This window comes from Aquarana catesbeiana, linkage group LG03 (assembly GCF_042186555.1).
Source record: "Aquarana catesbeiana isolate 2022-GZ linkage group LG03, ASM4218655v1, whole genome shotgun sequence".
In the NCBI taxonomy this organism is placed as follows: Eukaryota; Metazoa; Chordata; class Amphibia; order Anura; family Ranidae; genus Aquarana; species Aquarana catesbeiana.
The window spans coordinates 547,135,236-547,157,631 of record NC_133326.1 but is presented as its reverse complement, the minus strand read 5'-3'; the positions used below and the strand labels follow the sequence as shown (position 1 = coordinate 547,157,631).

Genomic DNA, 22,396 nt, shown 5'->3' with positions numbered 1-22,396 from the left:
TATGAATGGTTTGCACCTTGTGGTGAACCCTCTGTATTTGCTATTGTGAAGTCTTCACTTGATTTTAGACTTTGACAATGATACGCCCACCTCAGTGTCCTTCACTTGTCTGGATGTTGTGAATGGGTTTTTCTTTACAATGGAGAGGATCCTGCAATCATCCACCACGGCTGTCTTCCGTGAACATTCAGGCCTTTTTATGTTGCTGAGCTCACCAGTGCATTCTTCTTTCCTCAGAATGTACCAAACTGTTGATTTGGCCACTCCTAATGTTGCTATCTCTCTCTGATGGATTTTTGTTTTGTTTTTGAAGCCTTGCGATGACCTGTTTCGCTGGCATGGTCAGCTCCTTTGAACGCATGATGTAGGTTCACAGCAATAGATTCCAAATGCAAATACCATACTTAGAATCAACTCCAGACATTTTACCTGCTTAATTTATAAAGAAATAAAGAAGGAGTAGCCCACACCTGGCCATGAAACTGTTTTTAAATCAATTGTACAATTACTTTTGGTCCCTTGAAAAAGCGGGATGGCTATTAAGAGCTCTAATTCCTAAGCCCTTCCTCCAATTTGGATGTACATACCCTCAAATTAAACCTGAGTGTACACACTTACAGCCCATATCTATTATATAACTAAGCTTGAATATGTTTTGGTATTTTGTGTCCAAATATATATGGACCTAACTGTATGTGGCAGCATGGAATAAGGCAGACTCTGTGCTGCCACATATGCTTACAGTCAACAGGAAGGGGTTCATTATGTTTATGTATGCAGTTGTATGTATGCAATGTATATGGCGATGTGCAATCTTTGAGACAAATGTTGCCAATTTTTTGTTTTCAATAAAGTGAATTGGTGACTATTTTTCTGACACAATATTTGGATTTATTTTTCCAATTGTTGAATTTTTTTCTCTTGGAGGGTAACTTTAGTAGTGCTCTCATGTAGTTTGTCCCTGGTATGCTTCAGTGATGTGGGCTTTTGTGTGTAGATGTTATAGCTTTCTCTGCTCTAAACAAAACCAAGAAATTGTTTTTTGTTTAGCGTTGAGACAGGATACAAACGCCATCTGTTCTACCTTAGCCCATCGGGATCTACCGGCAAAGGAGGAAATGCTGTTCTGCATAGAGCTAGTAGAATGGCACACTTCCCCCTCTGCATTTAGGAGAAAATTAAAGCATCTGATCTGCTTTTTACCTCCCTGATGAACCTGAGCCAAGAAAATTCCTGGTGAACAAGGAAGATAACATGAAGATCACAACATGACTGATTCCGCTGGCAATCCAAGGCTGACAATATTTTTAGCAGTTTAAAGGAAACCAATTATAACGGCTTGCCGACCGGCTCACGCCGATATACGTCGGCAGAAGGGCACATCCAGGCATGTTAATGTACCTGTACATTGCCCCTTAAGAAGCGGTTTGCGGGCGCACGCACCCGCCGCGAGCTCTGTGAGTGTGATCGCGGATCCGATGTCCGCGGGGATACCCGCGATCGTCTCACCGAGAGGAAGAACGGGGAAATGCTGATGTAAACAAGCATTTCCCCGTTCTGCCTAGTGACACTGATCACCGCTCCCTGTAATCGGGAGCGGTGATCAGTGTCGTGTCACACATAGCCCATCCCCCCCCCCAGTTAGAATCACTCCCTAGGACACACTTAACCCCTTCACTGCCCCCTAGTGGTTAATCCCTTCACTGTCAGTCACATTTACACAGTAATCAATGCATTTGTAATCGCACTGATAACTGTAAAAATGTTAATGGTCCCAAAATAGCACCAAAAGTGTCCGATCTGTCCGCCATAATGTCGCAGTCACAATAAAAATTGCTGCTCGCTGCCATTACTATAAAAAAAAAATAATAATAAAAATGCCATAAAACTATCCCTCTATTTTGTAGACGCTATAACTTTTGCGCAAACCAATCATTAAACGCTTATTGTGATTTTTTTTACCAAAAATATGTAGAATACGTATTGGCCTAAACTGAGGAAAAAATATGTTTTTATATATTTTTTTGGGGATATTTTTTATAGCAAAAAGTAAAACATAATGAGTTTATTTTTTCAAAATTGTCGCTTTTTTTTGTTTATAGCGCAAAAAAAAAAAAAAAAAATCGCAGAGCTGATCAAATACCACCAAAAGAAAGCTCTATTTGTGGGGAAAAAAGGACGTCAATTTTGTTTGGGAGCCACGTCGCACGACTGCGCAATTGTCAGTTAAAGCGACGCAGCGCCGAATCGCTCTGGTCTTGGGCTTAAGTGGATAAGATGGGTTTCACACACAATCGAGCAAGTAGATTATTTGTTAGGTTTTTACTGCTGCGCCCCTGTTGGAGAGATTATTTACTTCAGGAGAGTGGGGGAAGGTCAGGATTTTATTGCTGTGTCCCTGTTCCAGAATTACACCCCTGTCCTCTGGACACCTTCTGAGATTCTCCCCCCCCCCCCCCCTCGTGGGGAAATACACATCTTCAATAACCTGACAGAGGTTCGAAATCTTCCTTATCTGAACCTGGAAAAGTTTCCTTTTTTATCTAAAAAAAAACAAAACACACCTTTACAAACAGATTTCTGAAACCCAATAAAGACACAGACACTTACACTTTTGAACCTTTTATATATAAAAACAGCAACTCTTCTTTCAAGTATTAAAAAATAAGTTAATAGAGAAGAAAAAAACGTGAAAACAGTGTCTGAGCAAACTGTTGGCTGTTTAGACGAGACTGCCGTGGCTGTGATATGGGAAATAAAGGTCTGACAGTGACCATCTGGGTTCTGAGGCGCCATCACGGGTTGTGATGATATTGCCCAGATGGGAGCTGTCGGAACACGTGATGTGGCCACTTTCCCCTTCCAGGAGGCCATGGAGATTTAATCCTCACTGTCCCTGGAAGAAGGGCGGCAGAGCAGCACAAAGAATGGCTTCTCAACGCGATACCAAGACATCAAATATACAGCAGATAATCTGTTAACAGCATAAAACCTCTAAATAAATTAATATTTTTAAACGCACATATAAGAAATCCAATTCCAGGGGCTGGTGATCTACCGGCTTGAAGCCTTCCTTATGCTATAGAGTGGAGAAGATTCAATTGAACACTTAACTCCTCCCCTGCTAAAGCCTCAGCGCAAAACCTTAACCACCTCCAACCAAATCACTGCACATGTGGAAGCTGCAAGCCAATCTGTCAAGAAGAGTGGGTGAATGTGCTTACTTCTGGCTTACCAACAGGAACGCCTATGTTGCCTCTACATGCTTGGTTAATCACCAAATTTATCCTTGACTTATGTCAGTTTAATAACTGACCAAAAATTTCTCTACACTCAATAGTACACTTTTTTTTGACATGTGTTCATGCCAATAGCAAAAAATTTCTACAATGAGGAAGGATGTGGGTGACATTTCAAATGTAAATGAACTCTTTGGTGAGTACAATTTGTACATACAATCTCTTTATATACACACACACACACACATATATATATATATATACATATATATATATATACATACACACACACACACATTTTGGAGGAGTGTGTCTATTGGAATTTGTGCCTATTTATGAGATCTGATGCAGATGAGAAAACCTGGCTGATTAACTGGCGTCTTAATTCATCCAAAAGGTGTTCAGTAGGGTTGAGGTCAGAGTTCTGTGGAGCCACTCGAGTTCCTCCACACAAACTGGTCACACCGTGTCTTTATGGAGTTGGATTTGTACACAGGGGTACAGTCATGATGTACCAGAAAGCACAATTGTCTAAAATACCTTTGTATGCTCTGGTATTAAAAGTACCCTTTACTGGAAAAATCTGGACTTGAAGTGCTTGTAGTCTCATTTTTTTTAAAGTTAAAAATAACAAACATTTCATACTTACCTGCTCCGATCAGCCCGGATCCTCCTCTTCTCGGGTCCCTCTTCGCTACTCCTGGCTCCTCCCTCCTGTTGAGTTCCCCCACAGCAAGCAGCCTGCCCCCGAGCCGAGCCACATTCAGTCTCCATTCAAAAACAGAGCCACTATATGGCCCCACCCCCTTTCTCCCCCCATTGGCTGACTGACTTTGATTGACAACAGCGGGAGCCAACGGCACCATGCTGCTATCTCAGCCAATTGGGGGGGGGAGTCCCGGGCAGCCAAGACACTCCTACAACATCGCTGGATCTAGATGGGGCTCAGGTAAGAATTAGAGGGGCTGCTGCACACAGAAGGCTTTTTATCTTAATGCACAGAATGCATTAAGATAAAAAAAACCTTCTGCCTTTACAATCACTTTAATCATTTAGTTTTTTTCTGGCCCTGCACACTGAATACAGCGGCCCATTATCGTCCAAATTTTTCACCTTTACGTCAAGGAGGTGTAATCACATTATGCTCAGTGTGCACAATAAACACCACTGATAACTTTTCCCTAAATTATAACAAACTCGTTTGCACAAATCTGTAACTTTTTATACAACGTTCAGATTATTGTACTATAAACATTCACACCACGATGCAAAAAACACCCAGTCTGCTAACAATCTGAGACTATTTCTGGGTTAAACTGACTCAATGGACAAAAGATTAGAAATGAATCAGCAACGATGGGGAAAGCACTGAATTAGAGGAAAAAGGAAACTTCTAACTGAAACAGTTTTGCATGGTTAAAAACTTTCTTCTGCTTGCTGTGATTTCACTGAAGAAAAATCAAACATTTATGTTATATCTTTTCTCTCTACATTTTTATATGTATTATGTGTGTACACAATCTTTGATTTACAGATTAACATTTAATAAATGACAAAGGATTGTCAGGGCGTCGTGGCTGTCTAATGAGACAGCATAGCAAATATGTGTAGCTTTTCTGTTTCTTTAAGACCTTCTACTGTGGAGTCTGCTGTGATGGCATACATATCTGGAGATAGAATTTGAATGTTTACTTCATGTAAGGTTCACATATTTCTATTATTGGATTAAATTTTACAGATTTGTAAATTCTCTGTTTCGTGACTGCCCACATGTCATTGCAGTCACTCAGCCTCCCTGTTCAACAGCTGCTCGGCCCAATGAAGAGTATAAGTCACACTGGTGGAATAGAGAAATCTGAGCAGCAGCAGGGTAATCACTGTTTGCCACTGCTAGTGGGGTGACCACAGACAAATTCCAGAGTGTGTGGTGTATAATGATATCTGTGTGCCTTTGAGCATGTCACTGCACTATTGGGCAGCTGGGATTCTTACCCAATGGCAATGGCATTCTATGCTGTAAGTGAACAATCTTCACCAATTTTATGCAAATAATTTTTTTACTCAAATAATTGTCATAAAAAAAGACCCAATGTTTTGGGGCTACATGCTACGCAATTCCAGTCAGAAGAGCCAGTAACCAGGTTGATAATGGGGAGACCTACAAACCCCAACAAGTATTTCTGGTTTACTCAAGAGCCACCGAATACTCTGGTAGAACAGAACCCCAATGTGCAGTGATCATGATTGGGAAGACGGCGACCATTATTTATCACCAGCCCCATTTCACGCACGAAACAAAGATACTGAGTGCATGACAAACAGATCCGCAGCAGTTACTTTAGTAAAATATGATCTAACATGAACTATGAAGGTGTGTATGGCCCAAAATAATGTGTGCAGACATTCAATATTATCATACATTGCAGCAGGCTTATTAGAATTAGTAGAAAAACTTTCCTCCCACAACTAAAACCAACCTTGGCTCTCCCCATCACCAGGTCACTGTATTGCTGTTTGAAGTTCCACTCCCATCGGCCAATAAGCAGCTCTGAATCTGCCCCACCATCCCACAAAGGGGACTGGGTGAACTGCTTATCTTGACAGCTATTATTTTGTCACTCAACAATAATGGATGTTTGAGCCCAGGATGGCTGGAAGCGGAGATATTTTAACACATTCGGCAGCATAAGGAGACGTTTTAAAAAAAATAAAAATAAATAGCAAGAAAATCTTTGGAGATTGAAAAAAAATATTAATATAGCAGGTGTAGCCTGGATTCAGCAAACTGCTGCATAAGATCAGGATATAAGCAACTGCAAAGAAGCAAAAATTAGACCACAAAGAAGGCGTATGTAATTCAGGATAAAGGGACTCTCTTGATAAGGCAGCCTGCCTATGCATTGATACTCATCCCTGACACACTCCACCGCCATCCTGTTTGCTGGCAGGAGCCCTGGGTATGGTTTCTGGGAAACCTGCATGTCCATCTGTTTCAGAGCTTACACAAAGTTAATGACCTTTGTACTTCCTCCAAGTGACAGCCTTCCCTCCCCCATACCAGGACAGTGCTCCAACAAACTGAACAGTGGAACAGAATGTTAATTGGGGAGGGCTTTCAAGAGAACTCAAAATAATCACTTAAAGATCTGTGATTGATTAGCCTTTTTCTGATTTAAAATGAAAACTTAAATGAAAATAAAACTTTTTTGTCATTCAGTGTAGGTTACAATCTGTGAGTGTTTGCATATACATTGCGGGCAGTTCAGAGTTTTTTAGGGCTACAACATTCCCCTATAATCATGCAGAGATCCCCCCCCCCCCCCTTCTTATTATCAACGCTGAATAAACGATTCCGGGGCAATTAACGAACACAAAACTTTCTAACAACGCTTTTCCTTCCATTTGGAAACAAACTCAAACATTGAGAAACGCACGTTCCATTAAAATCCGTTGGGAGAAAGACTAAACCAGAAAAACATAAAGGAACAGCCACCTAGTGGCCAAATGTTCAAAGTGCAGGTGACACTCACTTGCGTTATTGTCCGCGGTGCAGGACAAAAAAGAACAAGAGAACAAACAAAAACCTCTTGAGTCGGTGGGAAGGATCACAAGTGGTCATGCACGGCACCGCAGAAATGGCAGCATAATGTAAACCTGATTAGAAACTTTTCAGTGTCGCACTGGAAGTGAAACGTCCTGTCTGTAACAAACGCTACCTCCCTTTTAAACGTCCCTCCATCGTGGCGGGCCCCGGAAGAACCGTGCAAGGGTCTACAGGTTCATGTAACAGCTCCATTGAGCAATGCCCTTTTCCTCTAAGGTTCTCTCCCCACCTTCACATATAAGACGAATGAACCCCTCCATAGTTAGGGGACAGCAGGGGAGACCTCAGGACCAGTTCATGTTATAACCCTTAGATAACATGACTTCTTCTAGATCTTTATCCTCTTCTTTCTCCCGCAGCCGCTGCTCCTCCAGCAGCGCCACTAACGCATCTCGCTGCTCCACAACGTCCAGCATCTCATTCAGGATCTTCTTCTCGTCTGATAACTCTTGCTCTGTCTTTAGATTGTCTGCAAAAAAAAACAAACAGTCATGAAAAGGATTCTACATCACTGTTCCCTGCACACCCATTGGTAAGTTTTCCATGAGATATAAGAAGCCAGTATATAATGAGTGGAGTGATTTTTGGGAACTTGACCAACCAGTACCGAGGAATTGCCAGATTGTTGTCTTTCTATACCTGACACAGCAAAGAACAAGAAATTATACTTTTAACCAGATTAAACATATGGAGGCATACTGCCTCCATTAGCTGTGATAAAGAGGAACTGCAGTCTGCTCACATAATTTGTAATAAAAACATCTATGCCATTCTGAAGCTTCCCTCCAGCCACGTTGCATATTATTTTATGTATACACTGTGATTCTGTACTTACAAAATATGCTGCTGAAATATCCCTTCACTGAGTCTGGCTGCAGTCATTTTAACTGTGGGCAACTGAAAATGCTGCCTGTTCACCTACTGGATTTACACAGACACACGCCTTCAGCTCGGCTACTCTCATTGGTCCTCTTAAGACTCATCCACCCTCCCTTCTTGGCAAACTCTCACTAGAGTGTGAGAGAGAGCTGTGCATGAGGTCATAAGCCTAGGCTTTTTTCCAGACAAGAAACAGGAAGTGGGCTTACCCCACATTTAAGTACAAAATCAGGCTCATTTCTGCATGGATACCAATCAGCTTCCAGGTTTTATTACCAAAGCTTGATTGAACAAGCCGAGGTTAGAAGCTCATTGGTTTCTATGCAGAAGTGAGCCTGATTTTGCACTTTCCAGCTTTAGTAAATAAACCCCATTGTGTACTTAAAAGTGGGGTATGCCTGTATAAGGTAATTACTGGCAGAAAAAAAAAATGTTTTACAATACAAAGCTAAAACAACAAGGGCAGATGATTTAATAGATGGAAAGATGAAAAAAATGACTGAAGTTCCACTTAAGTTCACAGCTTTGACAGAATCTTGTAATGGGAGTTCCACCGCTATTAGTACAGTTGTTGCATCGAAAGCTGGTTCAAAATTGCATGCCAATAGCCATGTATGCAGCCAGCAGTGACACAAAGGCTTTGTTCACACCAGTGCGTTGCGGGACCACCTGCAAAATCATGCGCCTTGCTGCAACTCACAAAAATGCATTGCCCTCTTGCAGATCCACAGCAGTGCCATTAATTTTTAATGGCACCTCCACCCTTCTTGTGAACACACTACCATGTGTTTTGCTGTGGTGCAATTTTTTAAATGTGTCAGCCATTTTTGTGTGTATTTCATGCACATAAGGCAGTTCACTGAAATTAATGGGTTGCTCTAAACGTGCTGTGTGGACACACAAAAAAGTGTACACACTTAGTTGCTCTTTCCGAGATGTGAACAGAACCTAATTAAAACTTAATAAAGGACTAATAAAGGACTAATAAAGGACAAATAAAGGACACCTGAACTCATATCTTAACACTGAGCACCACTCACCCTCCACTGCCATGCGCTCTCGTAGCTCCTGCTGTAGCCGGCTTTGTCTGTCCTCCAGTTCCAGCTCGCGGGCACTAAAGACACAATTTGGAATTAATGATACCTGTAAATTCATTTTTAGCTGCACTGAATTAACACGTGTTCAGAAATTTGATTTATACACACAGGCACAAGGGATCTTACTTTCTAGGTAACATACAGTGCCTTCAAAAGTATTCATACCCCTTGAAATTTTCCACATTTTGTCATGTTACAACCACAAATATAAATAGTATAAAAACAATTAATAAAATTATAATTATTATAAAAAAAAGAGATGCTGTAATACTTGAGCTGCCCATTGACCTATAGTCAGGAAAAAATGTAAAAACTGCAGGAATTGGACATTTTAGCTTTTATTTGTCAATAGGTTAAAAGTTAGGTTGACAAAGTGAAAATCACCTTTAAGCCTGTCTAAAAAAAATCACCCAGGTAAACTCCTACATGATCATAACCCCACTCAAAAGACATTTACATCATTGTATTTATTTGTATATGCTGTATGTATGCGTTTGCTTTTATGGTGGCTACAAAGTGCTCAGACACAGTGCAGCAGTGACTCTTTCTGCCCCTTAACTATAAGATTTGGAAAAAGTGGATTATCACTGGAAAATTAAGCTAATTAAAGACAGTTTGCTTGTGAACACAGTAAATACGGCTCATGTCATTAGCTGTCTTTTTGCACACCCACTGGGGCTGTTCATGTGACCACAGAGCAGGCAGTCCCACCCACTGAACACTGATTTTTATAACAGCTTACCTGTAAAATCCTTTTCTTGGAGTACATCACGGCACACAGAGCCACAGTAATAACTGTATAGCTTATATGGCACCTTTAGGTGGTGGACACTGGCACACATAAACAGGAAGTTCAATTCCCCATATAACCCCTCCTCTTACCGGGAGTACCTCAGTTTTGTAGTAAAGCAATACATGTGTAACCATAAAGAGGGGAGGGACCTCTGTGTCCCGTGATGCACTCCAAGAAAAGGATTTTACAGGTAAGCTGTTATAAAAAATAGGATTTTTTAAAACAGCTTACCTGTAAAATCCTTTTCTTTCGAAGGACATCACGGGACACAGAGCCACAGTAATTACTGATGGGTTATATAGGTATCACTGGTGATTGGACACTGGCACACCCTTGCAGGGATACCTCAGTTTTGTAGCCAAGCAATATAGTGTATTAGAAGAGGGGCGGGACCTCTGTGTCCAGTGATGTCCTTCGAAAGAAAAGGATTTTACAGGTAAGCTGTTTTAAAAAAATCCTATTTTCTTTCTCGAACATCACGGGACACAGAGCCACAGTAATTACTGATGGGATGTCCCAGAGCAATGCTACCTGAGGGGGGGGGAACCACGACCAAGTAGGGTGCAATCAGACCTGAGGACCCTGTACCGCTGCCTGCAGCACACTACGCCCAAAGGCGATATCCTCATGCCTTCTCACATCCACCTGATAGAATCTGGTGAATGTATGAACTGAAGACCAGGTTGCGGCCTTGCATATTTGAGCCATAGAGGCCCGGTGATGCACTGCCCAAGAAGCACCAATAGCCCTTGTGGAATGTGCCCTGATCTGAAACGGAGGAATCTTCTGTTTCAAACCGTAAGCTTGAATGATCAACTGTCGAATCCATTTAGAAATGGTAGGTTTTGACGCTGCCTGTCCTCTATTGGGACCCTCTGGCAGCACAAACAAAACATCCATCTTGCGGATCTGAGTAGTTGCCCCTAGATAGGCCTTAACTGCTCTTACTACATCCAACGAATGTAGAGATCTCTCTTCCGGAGAACAGGGATCTGGAAAAAAGGAAGGTAGAACAATGTCTTGGTTTAAATGAAAATCAGAAACCACCTTCGGTAAAAAACTAGGATGAGGGCGTAGTACCACTCTATCCTTGTGTATAATCAAATAAGGCACCTTACAGGAAAGAGCTGCTAATTCTGATACTCTTCTAGCAGAAGAGATGGCCACCAGAAAAATTAATTTCCTTGTCAACAAGACCAAAGGAATCTGACTTATTGGTTCAAAAGGCTGTTTCTGTAACACAGCCAGGACCAAATTCAAGTCCCAGGGGTTTAGGGGCGCTTTAACCGGAGGATTAAGACGCATCACCCCCTGCATAAAGTTTCGGACCAAAGAATGCGAAGCAAGTGGCCGCTGAAATAATACTGATAAAGCAGAAACATGGCCCTTAATGGTACTCAAGGCCAGCTTCATCTCTAATCCCATCTGTAGAAAATCAAGGATTCTACCTATGACATATTTCCTGGGATGCCAACCTCTGGATTCACACCAGGTTATATAAGCCTTCCAGACTCTATGATAAATCATCCTGGAAGCTGGCTTCCTTGCATTAATCAAGGTAGATATGACAGGACCTGAGAGCCCACGACTCTTCAGAACGTGGGTCTCAATAGCCAAACCGTCAAATTTAGCGTTTGTAAGGCAGGATGGAACACTGGACCTTGAGATAACAGGTCTGGGCGTACCGGTAGGGTCCACGGGGAACCCACCGTCATCCTTACTATTTCTGCATACCAAGTCCTTCTGGGCCAAGCGGGGGCCACCAGAAGTACCGACTTCCTTTCCTGCCTGATCCTGCGAAGGAGTCGTGGTAGTAGCAGAATAGGCGGGAATGCGTAAATCAGTGAGAACCGATGCCACGGAATCACCAACGCATCCGTCCCGCATGCAAGAGGATCTTTTGTCCTTGCCACAAATCTGTCTATCTTTTTGTTGAATCGGGATGCAAAGAGATCTACATCTGGAACCCCCCATCTTTGGCATATGGCCCAAAAGACGTCGGGATGCAGAGACCATTCCCCTGGAAGTAACTGCTGGCGACTTAGATAGTCCGCCTGCCAATTTTCTATTCCCGGGATGAAAACTGCCTATATGCATGGCACATGCATCTCTGCCCAGACTAAGATCTGGTTCACCTCTTTTTGAGCAGCTCGGCTCCGGGTGCCTCCCTGATGACTGACATAAGCCACTGCTGTGGCATTGTCGGACTGGATCCTGACCGGACAACCCTGTAGCCTGATAGTCCAGGCTTTTAGAGCTAGATGTATCGCCCGGATCTCCAGAATGTTGATGGGTAAGGTCCTCTCTGTCTTGGACCATACCCCTTGGACCGCAGCCTGTTCCAGAACTGCTCCCCAACCTGACAGACTGGCATCTGTTGTTACCACCGTCCAGGTAACCGGTAGAAAGGATTTCCCCTTCTGCAGGTTTTCAGGTATGAGCCACCAATTGAGGCTCTGACGCACTGCATGCGACAGGTGCATCGGAAAGTCTAATGCCTGAACCTTCTTGTTCCAGGTCGACAGAATACTGTGTTGCAGCATTCTTGAGTGAAACTGAGCATAGGGAACTGCTTCGAATGAAGACACCATCTTCCCTAGTAGCCTCATACAAAGGCGGACTGAGGGACCCTTCTTGGTCCTTACTGTCAGAATCAGCTCTCTCAAAGCAGTGATCTTTGCCTGGGGTAGAAATATCTTCTCCTGGTTTGTATGTATAATCAGACCTAAATACTCCAGTCTTCTTACTGGTTTTAGGAAAGACTTTTCTAAGTTGAGGATCCAACCCAGGTGTTCTAGATACCTGACCGTGGTCCTCAAGTTTCCCTTCAAAGAGGCTACCGACCGGTCTATCAAGAGCAGGTCGTCTAGGTATGCTATGACAGCTATACCCTGAGCCCTTAATCTGGCCAGAGGAGGAGCCAAGATCTTTGTGAACACTCGAGGTGCAGTGGCTATCCCGAAAGGCAGAGCCACAAACTGGAAATGGCGCCCTCCTACCTCGAAGCGCAGAAACTTCTGATGAGCAGGAAAAATGGGCACATGCAGATATGCATCTCTGATGTCTATTGATGCCAGAAATTCTCCTCCCTGCAGGGTGGGAACTACTGTTCGAATTGATTCCATGCGGAAGGATTGAATCCTTAGGAATCTGTTCAGATCCCTTAAGTCCAGAATGGGCCTGACATCCCCATTTGGCTTTTGGACCGTAAAAAGGTTGGAATAGAAGCCCAATCCCTGGTCCTTTGCGGGAACTATCATAATGACCTCCTGCGACAAAAGTCGCTCTAACGCTAGAAGGAGCGACTGCTTCTTCTCTGGGTCTCTGGGAACATTTGATCTGAGAAACCGAGGAGAGGGGAATTCCTGAAACTCCAGCTTGTACCCTAAGGTTACCGTGGAGATTACCCATCTGTCCTGGAAGTCCTCCTGCCAGAGCTCTGAGAACTGTCGCAGTCTTCCCCCCCACTCGAGTGAGCGGGGGCGCCCCCTCATGTAGAGGTCTTAGTGTTTTGCCTAGTAGGCTTCTTTCCCCAGGACTTCTTTTGTCCCTGGGGTTGACTCTTGTCTCTGGACCCCGATGGAGGCGGCCGTCGAGACTGCCTGGAGGCTGAAGCCCCCGGCGCTGGGGAAAGAGTCCGTTTGAAAGAGGGACGCTTACTCTTCTTCTTGACAGGTAAGAGAGTGCTTTTCCCACAAGAGATTCTCTTGATATAGTTATCCAAGTCCTCTCCAAACAACCTTGCACCACGGAATGGAAACCCAGCCAGTAGCTTCTTACATGGTGCTTCGGCTGACCAATTTTTCAACCATAGGATTCTACGTATATGCACCAACCCCAGTGAAAGACGGGAGGTTTGCACAATAGAATCTCTAATGGCGTCAACCACAAAGCATAAGGCCGCTGGAAGGTTAGCAAACCCCTGGGCCTGCTGTTCAGGTAATACTTTGATGACCTGCTTAACATGGTCTCTTAAGTATTGACAGACTCCAATCGCTGCTACTGCAGGTTGGGCCACTGATCCTGCTAAGGAGAAAACATCCTTCAATAGGGATTCCATCCTTTTATCTACAGGATCCCTGAGCATCTGAGCATTGTCTACAGGACAAGTCAGGCTATTATTTACGGAGGAAATGGCGGCATCAATAGCCGGTATTCCCCACATTTTGATAAACTTTTCTTCTATCGGATAAAGTGTTGAAAGCTTTCTCGGCGGAAAAAAACGTTTGTCTGGGTGATCCCACTCAGAATAAATAAGCTTTTCAAGTAAAGTATGAACAGGAAAAGCATGTGCTGCTTGGAAAGGTTTCAGTGACCCCAAAGCAGAAGAGGATTCTTAACAGTTTCAGGTATGGGCAACTTAAATGTGGAGCGGACCAATCCAGTGAGGATCTGCACTAAGACTTTCTCCTCTTGGGAAGTCGCAGAGGGTCCCTCTCCACCTGAATCCTCCGAAGAGGAATCATCCATCCCATCCCGATCCTCTGAAAGGGATTCATCTCCTTTATCCCAGAGCTCCTCTGTCTGAGGGTCTTGGGGAACAGAGGAAAGCCTAGTGCGTTTTCTTCCACTGAGTGAAGACGTAATCACGGCCATTAATCTTTCCTCTAGACCATTAATGGTTGAGGAAAAAACCTCTTGTGTAATATATACAGGGGCTGAAGTGCCAGAAGCAGGTGTAGCCCCTGACCCCGATGGCTCTCCCTGGCTAGCTGTCCCTGTCCCATCTTTAGGGGGGGAGGATGCTGCCGACAGGGGGCCCTCAGAACCTGAACGAGATCCCCTAGTGTCTCTGGTTCCTGGGGTGCTTGAACCTCTTCTACCCATAGTGCAAAGCAACAAGGTGTGAGGTATACAAATGAACACTGCCCGCTGAGCGATGTAGTCTGGCTAAAAGCCTTGCTACCCAATGCTTAGTCTGGTGTTACTTCAGTAAATGCTGCCTAGGAGAATGCCTGTGTCCCACCTTACATGCGACCGTCAGCTCTGTGTCTCTCAGAAGGCTGAGTGCACCTGTACAGAGTGCCTTTAATAGCCTGCAGCTGGCCTGAGTGGGAGTCTAAGCACTCTGTGCTGACGTCCCGCCCCCTCCTCTACCGCCCCCCCCCCCCTCGAGTTTTGAAAAAAACGAGCGCTTCCCGCGCTGCCGACTCTCCTATCATGCTTCCGGAGAAAGGCTGGGGATGGGGGGGGGGGGGGGAAGGAGGGAGGCTGGTAACAAGATCTGCCTGAATGGCTATCTTCAGAGATGGTGACCATTAGGCCGCAGAGCCCGGGTGGTATAACCACTTTCTAGACCCCTGTGGCCCCTCTCTAGCCTGGGGGGGAACATTCAAACATGAGAAATCCCCCTTTCCACCTTACCTTGTTTGCAGCCTGCTTGAGACGCTGGGACATAAACAGCGATTACAACACCTGAGACAAGGTCAGCATGTGTAGGTTTGTGCTCTTGGCAGCCCCCGGTGGTCACAATAGGCATAGCATGCATTTACCTTAAAGGAGAAAAGCCACTAGAACTCAAAAATTCTGTGGAATCTCCTCTTACCTTATCCAGCCACAGGGTGCGGTTTACACAGACCCAATCTTCACCTCTCACGGTGGGCTCCGTTTGAAAAAACCGTTAGAGACTGGGGCCCCCATCAGTAGGGGGATCCAACAGTTCTGGGACCGTAAAGCACCTCGCCAGAAATTAGGAAGTTTAAAGCCATTTTCTGATCTGCGGGGTCCAGCTCTCTAAAAAGAGAAGCATTACGGGTAAAACCTCGTTTCTTCGGACACGAGGCCCGGGTACCATTCAATTCGGCCATGAAAAGACACTTTGAATGGATCCGGTTCGCCTGGCTTGCCCCAGTATAGGATCTTACGATATTCCCTTTGGAGCTCAGCACAGGACATCTTTACACGTCCATCACCTAAGACACTGGCGTAAAAACTGAGGTATCCCTGCAAGGGGGAGGGATTATATAGGGGGTTGAACTTCCTGATAGGGTGTGCCAGTGTCCAATCACCAGTGATACCTATATAACCCATCAGTAATTACTGTGGCTCTGTGTCCCGTGATGTTCGAGAAAGAAATCCTATTTTCTTTATCGTACATCACGGGACACAGAGCCACAGTAATAACTGTATGGGATGTCCCAGAGCAATGCCACCTGTAGGGAGGGGACACAAACAAAAGTAGGGTGCAATCAGACCTGAGGACCTATACTGCTGCCTGTAGCACACTGTGCCCAAAGGCGATATCCTCATGCCTTCTTACATCCACCTGATAGAATCTGGTGAATGTATGGACTGAAGACCAGGTTGCGGCCTTGCAGATCTGAGCCATGGAGGCTTGGTGATGTACTGCCCACGAAGCACTAACAGCCCTGGTGGAGTTTGGCAATAGTGGATTTCAATGCTGCCTGTCCTTTCCTAGGACCTTCAGGCAACACGAACAAAACATCTGTTTTTCGAATCTGAGCAGCCGCGTTCAAATAGATCTTGACAGCTCTCACTACATCCAAAGAGTGTAGTGACTTTTCTTCCTTAGAACAGGGTTCTTGAAAAAATGAAGGCAAAACAATATCCTAGTTTAGGTGAAAACCTGAAACCACCTTTGGCAGAAAGTTAGGATGAGCACGCAATACTACTCTATCCTTGTGAACGATTAAAAATGGCTCTTTACAAGAAATAGCCGCCAACTCTGATACCATTCTTGCAGAAGAAATGGCTACCAGAAAAACTAGCTTCCATGTCCAAAGGACCAAAGGAATATGTTGTATCGGCTCAAAAGGCTGTTTTTGTAATGCCGACAGAACTAAATTCAAGTCCCAAGGGTTCAGGGGTGCCCTAACCAGTGAATTAAGCCACGTTACCCCCTGTATAAAACTTCGGATCAAAGAATGTGAAGCAAGCGGACGATGAAACAATACTGATAAGGCCGAGACCTGGCCCTTGACAGTACTCAAGGCCAATTTCATTTCTAGCCCCATTTGCAGAAAGGCAAGAATTCTACCAATGACATACTTCCTAGGATGCCAACCCCTGGATTCACACCAAGAAACATATGCCTTCCAGACTCTATAATAAATGACTCTGGAAGCTGGCTTCCTTGTGTTAATCAAGGTAGGCATCACTGAGCCTGAAAGCTCATGATTCCTTAGAAAGTGGGTTTCAACAGCCAAACCATTAAATTTAGTGTTTGTAAAGTAGGATGGAACACTGGTCCCTGCGATAGCAATTCTGGACGTGGTGGTAGGGGCCATGGGGCCCCTACCACCATCTTTACTATTTCTGCATACCAAGATCTTCTGGGCTACACTGGGGCCACGAGAACTACTGACTTCCTTTCTTGCTTGATACTCCGAAAAAATTTGAGGTAGCAGCAGAATGGGAGGGAATGCATAAATCAGTGAGAACTGATCCCACGGGGTCACCAACGCATCTGTTCCGCATGCGAGTGGATCCCTTGTTCTTGACACAAAGTTGTCGACTTTGTTGTTGAACCTGGACGCAAACAGATCTACATCCGGGATCCCCCATCTTTGGCATATAGCCAGGAAGATGTCGGGGTGAAGGGACCATTCCCCCCAGGAACAACTGCTGGCGACTTAAGTAGTCTGTCTGCCAGTTCTCTACCCCTGGAATGAAGATCGCCGAAATGCACGGCACACGTTTTTCTGCCCAGGTTAGGATATGGTTTACCTCTCCCTGGGCTGCCTGACTTCTGGTGCCCCCTTGGTGACTGATATAAGCCACTGCTGTGGCATTGTGGGATTGAATCCTGACAGGAGAATTCTGCAACCTGAATGTCCAGGCCCTTAGGGCTAGATTCGCCGCCCAAATTTCTAGAATGTTGATGGGCAAGGTCCTTTCAGTTCTGGACCATTTCCCTTGGACAGACGTGTCTTCTAGACTGCTCCCAAACCTGAAAGGCTGGCATCTGTTGTTACCACCTTCCAGGTAACCAATAAGAAGGATTTCCCCTTCTGCAGATTCTCAGATATCCTCCAACTGAGGCTCTGGTGCACTTTTGGCGACAAAAGCATTGGAGAATCTAGTGCCTGAATCTTCTTGTTCCAGGCCGATAGGATACTGTTTTGCAGCAGTCTCGAATGAAACTGAGCATAGGGAACTGCTTCGAATGTAGCCACCATCTTCCCCAACAACCTCATACAAAGGCGAATGGAAAGACCCTTCTTTGCCCTGACCCCTTGGACCAGCTCCTTTATGGCACTGATCTTTGCCTGGGGTAAAAACACCTTCTTCTGGGCTGTATCTATGACCAGACCCAAGTACTCTAATCTTCTTACTGGCTTTACAGAAGATTTCTCTAGGTTGATGACCCAACCTAGGTATTCCAGGTAGTTGACTGTGGTGACTACGTTTTTGTCCAAGCAGACTACCAACCGGTCTATTAAGAGCAGGTCGTCCAGGTATGCTATTATTGTTATACCTTGAGTCCTTAATCTGGTCAGGGGAAGAGCCAGAAGTTTTGTAAACACCCGAGGTGCAGTAGCTAGACTGAAAGACAAGGCTACAAACTAAAAATGAAGTCCTTCTACTTCGAAAAGCAGATACTTCTGCTGAGTAGGGAAAATAGTACATGCAGTTATGCATCCTTGATGTCTATTGATGCCAGAAGCTCTCCCCCTTGTAGGATGGAGACTACTGATCGGATTGATTTCATGCAAAAAGAGGAAATTTTCAGTAATCGATTTAGATCTTTGAGATCTAGAATGGGCCCGACATCCCCATTTGGCTTTGGTACAGTGAAAAGGTTTGAATAAAACCCTGACCCCTGCTCTTCCACAGGAACCACCATGGTGACCCTTTCTGACAAAAGTCGATCTAACGCTAGAAGGAGAGACTTCTTTTTCTCTGGATCTTTGGGGACATTTGACCTGAGGAAACGAGGAGACGGGAACTCTCGGAACTCTATTTTGTAACCTAGAGCTATTGTGGAGACCGCCCATCTGTCCTGAAATTCTTCCTGCCAGACCTTTGAGAACTGCAGAAGTCTCCCCCCTCACTCGAACGATCAGGGGTGCCCCTTCATAAAGAGGCTTTAGCGTTCTGTCTTACGGACTCCCTCCCCCAGGACTTCTTTTTTCCCTGGGGTTAACCCTGAAGTTTAACTCTTGAACCTGACGGTGGAGGCCTTCGTGATTGCCTGGAGGCTGATGCCCCTGGCACTGGAGAAAGAGCCTGTTTAAATGAGGGACGTTTACTCTTTCTTAACTGGCAAAAGGGTACTTTTCCCACTTGATACTTTTTGGATATATTTGTTCATTTAGAAAACCTTCAGGGACTGGGGCCCCCTTTTTTTTATCGGGGAGCCACAGCCCTGGGCCTGTAAAAAGCACCCCGCCAGGAATATGGCTGAAAAAAACAAATACTGGATCCCGGGGTCCAGCTCTTTAAAAAGAGAAGCGTTACAGGCAAAACCTTGTTTCTTTGGACACGAGGCCCGGTACCATTCAATTCGGCTTGGAAAAGACACTTTGAATGGATCCGGTTGCATGGCTTGCCCCAGTAAGGAATATTCCAGCGGAGCTCACCATAGAACATCTTTACTCATGACCAACACCTAAGACACTGGCGAAAAAACTGAGGTACTCCTGGTAAGGGGAGGTGTTATATGGGGAATGGAACTTCCTGTTTAGGGTGTGCCAGTGTCCACCACCTGAAGGTGCCATATAAACCATACAGTTATTACTGTGGCTCTGTGTCCCGTGATGTAAGATAAAGAAAGTAGTAATTGCATGGACGCCTTCTGTGTGCAGCAGCCCCCCTAACACTTACCCGAGGTCGCTCTCCATCCAGCGATGTCCACAGGTGTCTCAGCTGTCCAAGATTCTCCCTCCTGATTGGCTAAGACACAGCAACGGCACCATTGGCTGCCGCTGCTGTCAACCACAGTCAGCTAGCCAATCAGGGGAGGGGGGGGGCAGGTGGGGGCTCCATGTCTGAACAGACACAGGGAGCTTTGACTCAGCTTGGATGCCCCCATAGCAAGCTGCTTGCTGTGGGGGCACTTACCAGGAAAGAGGGACCAGGAGAACAGAAGATGGACCTGAGAGGAGGACCTGTGCTGCTCTGTGCAAATCTACTTCAATAGAGCAGGTAAGTATAACAATGTTTGTTAGTTTTATGGAAAAAAAACAAGACTTTACAATCATTTTAATTGAACAAAATGATTGGCTACCATGCACAGCTGCACCAGATTCTGAGTCTGCTAAAAGGTATAAAACCAATCAGGAGATAAATGTGCTATTCCCAGCATTAAGGGGAAAAAAAAAAAAGAAAAACTTCTGCAGGTCAAAACTTTGATTTTTAATAATTATGCTGCATGTTAAAAATCTGCATAAGGTAACTCACAATATCATCAGCTCAGACTCATATCGGACCAGCGCGTTCTTCTCCTGCACCAGGCGGAACCACTCCTGCATCAGTTTGGGGTCATCCTTCTTGCCCATCCCTACGAAAAAAGCGCAGCGTCAGAGCGGGAAGGCATGACAGATGGGAAACAATAAAAATGCGGCAAACCAAAAACACGAAGCTGAATGGGGGAGGGTCTGCTCAAAGGTAAGCGCACAGGAGAGGGGCGGTGCCAAGCGGGAACCTGAACCCACCCACTCAGCCACTTGAACTGCTATCTACAGGAGCACAAATGTTTTACAAAAGCCAGATAAACCTCCTGCAGGTTTGGGTGGGTAATCCATATGAAGACAGATCCATCATTCAGAATGACCAAACACCTGGAATTTAGATGGGCTCTACTGAACAAACCAACTTCAATCCGCTTTATTAACTTTTTTTTTTTTAGAATTTATTTGCATTTTTCCCCAAGTTTGTTTCCTTCACCTTTTTTCGCTAAGTGACCACTAAGCTGCATTTTCTAGGAACAGTTTTATCTAAGCAGAGACATTGGCCGGCACAATTGATTGAATGATGTATGATTTTGGCATCATTTGCTACAGAGCTTTTCCCCAACTGTCCCCCAGCCACCCCCCAGAGACCAGCGTAGGTTGTAAAATAGGTCAGAGGGATAGTTGGCCAGCACGTGGGGTAGGTGCACAGTACAACTCATTGAAGACAAGTACAAATATGAGTTGTTATCAGACTAAAAATTAAGGTTATCACACTGCCGAAACCCTCCCTATGCTGCCTAAACATTTCCCCTGTAGCTCCCAGTGCTTGAAACATGGCAACGTGGCAGCTTTGTGAAATGCAATCAAATCTGATTATCTTAAATGCAGAATCTTACACTTACAATATTATTTCTGCCATGTAGGAAATTACAGGAAGAGAATATATAAACAGGCTCTTGGCAGTGATAGAGCATTGGGGGCAGCCAATAATGGTATTCAGAAATGAGAATACTTTGTGTTGTCTGCTCTCTGCAGTGCCGTCAGTCCCTCTTGAACAGACACAGAGGACAGAATATGTGCTATCACCCTTATAAATCACAACATACCACTATAATAATGTATAAACACCTACTGAAACCAATACACAGTTAACTGAGCTCAAAAACTGAAAAAGATCACGTCCATAAATATAAGACAAATACTGCTATGCATCCCCACTGCTTAAAACAATGTGGTTGATTTACCAAAGGAAAATCCACTGTGCACTTCAAGTGCACTTGGAAGTGCAGTCGCTGTAGATCTGAGGGGAAGATCTGAAATGAGGGGAAGCTCTGCTGATTTCTATCACGTAATCACATGCAAGCATAATTGAGTTTTTTTTTTCCTTGTATGTCCCCCCTCAGATCTACGACGACTGCACTTCCAAGTGCACTTGTAGTGCACAGTGGATTTGCCTTTAGTAAATAAACCCCAATGTATCTTTCCTTCTTCTGACAAGCCACAATCCACCTCCATGATATTGTGCACAACTACCAGAATGATTCGCCAAAGGTTCTTGACCTAAGGAGCCGCTTCAAACTGCGCTTTGGGCAAAGTGCAGCTAATCTGGGGGTTTCTTGCGGGTTAGCTGCGCTTTCCCATAGACTTCTATGACGTCCTGCAATTTTAGTGCAGTTTCAGAAAGCTCACCAAAGATGCAGCATGCAGGAAAATCTATGGGAAAACATAGCTAACCTGCACAAAAACCGTGGATTAGCTGTTGTGCTTAGCGAAAGTGCAGCAGGATAGTGTGAAGCAGCCCTAAAGTGGTTCTAAAACGTTTTACCTTACTGCATTTTATGCAGTAAGGTAAAAAGCCTTCTGCAGCCCCCCTTTATACTTACCCGAGCTTGATGTCGATCCGGGCATGTGCATGAAAGCTGAGGCTGCTGTTAGAAATCAGGGCCTACCTGAGAGCAGCTGTTTATGTGGCTGGAGCAGGCAGCTTATTTTACACTAGGGGGGCGCAGTGGTTGTACACCACAGGTCCTAATTTGACAGGCTTGTGGGTGCAGCTATAAGACTCCAAACGCAGACAGTGTCCATTCAGGGCCAATAACCCCCACCTGTCAAATTAGGACCTGCGGATGTGTTTGTACAACTACTATGTTCCCATAGAGTTATGCCGTGTACACACGGTCGGACTTTTCGACTACAAAAGTCCGACAGCCCGTCCGACAAACTTTCGACGGACTTTCTAACGAACGGATTTGCCTACATACGATCACACAAAAGTCCGACGGATTCGTACGTGATGACGTACGACCGGACTAAAATAAGGAAGTTGATAGCCAGTAGCCAATAGCTGCCCTAGCGTGGGTTTTTGTACGTTGGACTAGCATACAGACGAGCGGATTTCTGGGTCCGGCGGAGTTACGACGTAAAGATTT

General features: G+C 44.7%; 1 protein-coding gene across 24 annotated transcripts in view; it reads right to left on the bottom strand.

Moving 5' to 3' along the window:
• Positions 1 to 2,606: 2,606 nt before the first annotated feature.
• Positions 2,607 to 22,396, bottom strand: part of MICAL3 (microtubule associated monooxygenase, calponin and LIM domain containing 3) — a 313,530-nt gene continuing 293,740 nt past the window's right edge. For all 24 annotated transcript variants that reach the window (XM_073621556.1, XM_073621539.1, XM_073621540.1 and 21 more), the window contains 3 exons: positions 19,975 to 20,074; positions 8,763 to 8,836; positions 2,607 to 7,312 (listed from right to left, as the gene is read on the bottom strand). In XM_073621556.1, coding sequence (XP_073477657.1) covers positions 7,128 to 7,312; positions 8,763 to 8,836; positions 19,975 to 20,074 — 359 coding nt within the window. In that variant the 3' untranslated portion in view covers positions 2,607 to 7,127. The remainder of the gene's footprint in view (positions 7,313 to 8,762; positions 8,837 to 19,974; positions 20,075 to 22,396) is intronic.